Source organism: Tarenaya hassleriana, unplaced genomic scaffold (genome assembly GCF_000463585.1).
Source record: "Tarenaya hassleriana unplaced genomic scaffold, ASM46358v1 Cleome19, whole genome shotgun sequence".
Taxonomy (NCBI): domain Eukaryota; kingdom Viridiplantae; phylum Streptophyta; class Magnoliopsida; order Brassicales; family Cleomaceae; genus Tarenaya; species Tarenaya hassleriana.
In genome coordinates this window covers 1,228,864-1,230,709 of record NW_010965304.1, presented here as the reverse complement: position 1 = coordinate 1,230,709, position 1,846 = coordinate 1,228,864, and the positions used below count along the sequence as shown (strand labels likewise).

At 36.6% G+C, this 1,846-nt stretch overlaps 1 protein-coding gene across 1 annotated transcript in view; it reads left to right on the top strand.

Annotated features, from left to right (window-relative positions):
- Window positions 1-993: 993 nt before the first annotated feature.
- Window positions 994-1,846, top strand: part of LOC104810961 (glutathione S-transferase U27) — a 1,403-nt gene continuing 550 nt past the window's right edge. Inside the window, exons 1-2 of the mRNA XM_010537457.2 lie at window positions 994-1,393; window positions 1,703-1,745. Of these exons, the coding sequence (XP_010535759.1) occupies window positions 1,070-1,393; window positions 1,703-1,745 (367 nt within the window). The 5' untranslated portion in view covers window positions 994-1,069. The remainder of the gene's footprint in view (window positions 1,394-1,702; window positions 1,746-1,846) is intronic.

Sequence of the window (1,846 nt, the reverse complement as noted above, 5' to 3'; positions counted from 1 at the left end):
GCGGGAGCAATCCTCGCCGTCCCTCCTCTGACTCCATGAGCAGTTCTCCTCCTGCAAGCCCCATTCGCTCCCAGTCTCCTTTCCTATTCGCTCCTCAGGTCTCTCTCTCTCTCTGCGCTTTTCATTGAATTCGGTATCTGGGTTTGGATTATTTGCCTGAGAGATTTTGTTGAACATTCGCTGAATCTTCGTCAATGGTCATAGAGTTTCCTCGTAAGTTTTAACCCATGAGCTCTCTCGTCGAACCAAATAAGGATCTTATATATGTATTTGGACTTAGATAACAATGGGGAAAAAGATGCGGAATAAAAACTTTTATTTATTGTGATGAAATAGTTATTGGAAAAGGAGATACTGAAATAAAAGCGAAATGAATATAACCCACACGACCATAAAGCTGAAAATTATAATAAAGCAAAGACTCAATTTCATCAAAAAAGGCAAAGACTTAAGGTTCATTGAATCTAGTCAATATCTTATTTTCCTCTATACATTCCCATTATTTTGGACATTGCATATTACATATATAGTCGTCATGTTTGAATTATTCAAATAGATCTCGAATTATATAATTCTTACATAAGAAAATTTTACTCGTATTACGTGTACGAATTTTTCTAAATCTGGGGATTATCTGTATATAAAAAATTATATATAGTCGATCCTTTCGGCATATAAATACAAATACAAATATATTTTTTTTTTCCATAATTTCAATGTTGTGAATTAATGACTTTTTATTTATTTTTGGTTTAAAAAAAATGTGATGATTCTGAATCAAGACTTATAACTGTAGTTGGTGCAACAAGACGTCACGACCGTAATCTGATCTTTCCACCTGCAAAGAAGATAATAACGAATTAAATATTATATATTTATATACTATATATAAAACCAATAATCATTATTTCTTTTTATAAATTATAATAATAATAACAATGATAAAATCCCACATGTCATCGTATGACCTCTATAAAATAAACACCCACCAAAGGGATCATCCACCACAGTAACCCACAACTCTACAGAGAACGCAATAAAAATAAATAAATTTAAAAAAAAAAAAAACATGTCGGAAGAAGGGGTGGTAGTGTTAAATTTCTGGCCGAGCATGTTCGGCGCGAGAGTGACGATGGCGCTGTCGGAGAAAGGGATCGATTTCGAGTACAGAGAAGAAGACGTGTTTGGCAACAAGAGCGACTTGTTGATCAAAACCAACCCGGTTCACAAGAAAATCCCGGTTCTCATCCACGACGGTAAACCGGTTTGCGAATCCAAGATCATCCTCGAATACATCGACGAGGCTTGGAAGAACAAGGGCCCTTCTCTCTTCCCTTCTGATCCTTACCAAAGGTCTCAGGCCAGATTCTGGACCGACTACATCGATGCTAAGGTGTTATTACTCTAATTTCCATATCTATATAATGATTAAACAGAGACTTTGACCGGTTCGGTCCGGTTTAGTTCTGTCTATTTCAGATTTCATTCGGTTTTGAACCGGTTATAAATTCGAACCAGATCGGTTTCAGGTTGATAACTACTAATTTATTTTTAATCTGATCTAAACCGAAACAAGTCGAACCAAATTAAAACCGGTCTATATATTTGGTAGCGAACCATTATAAAATGAAAATTTCACCCAAAATTAGAATTACATATTCTCAAATATGTATATATATATAATTATATGTATATAATGAAGGTATTTGACGCGGGAAGAAGAACATGGACAAAGAAAGGGAAAGGGCTGTTGCGCGTCGGCGAGTGCGGGCCACGACTCAGCTCCCATAACCGGAGCGTCGACACTTTCCACCGGAGGAGTCGTCGTCTTCCACGGAGACTTGGG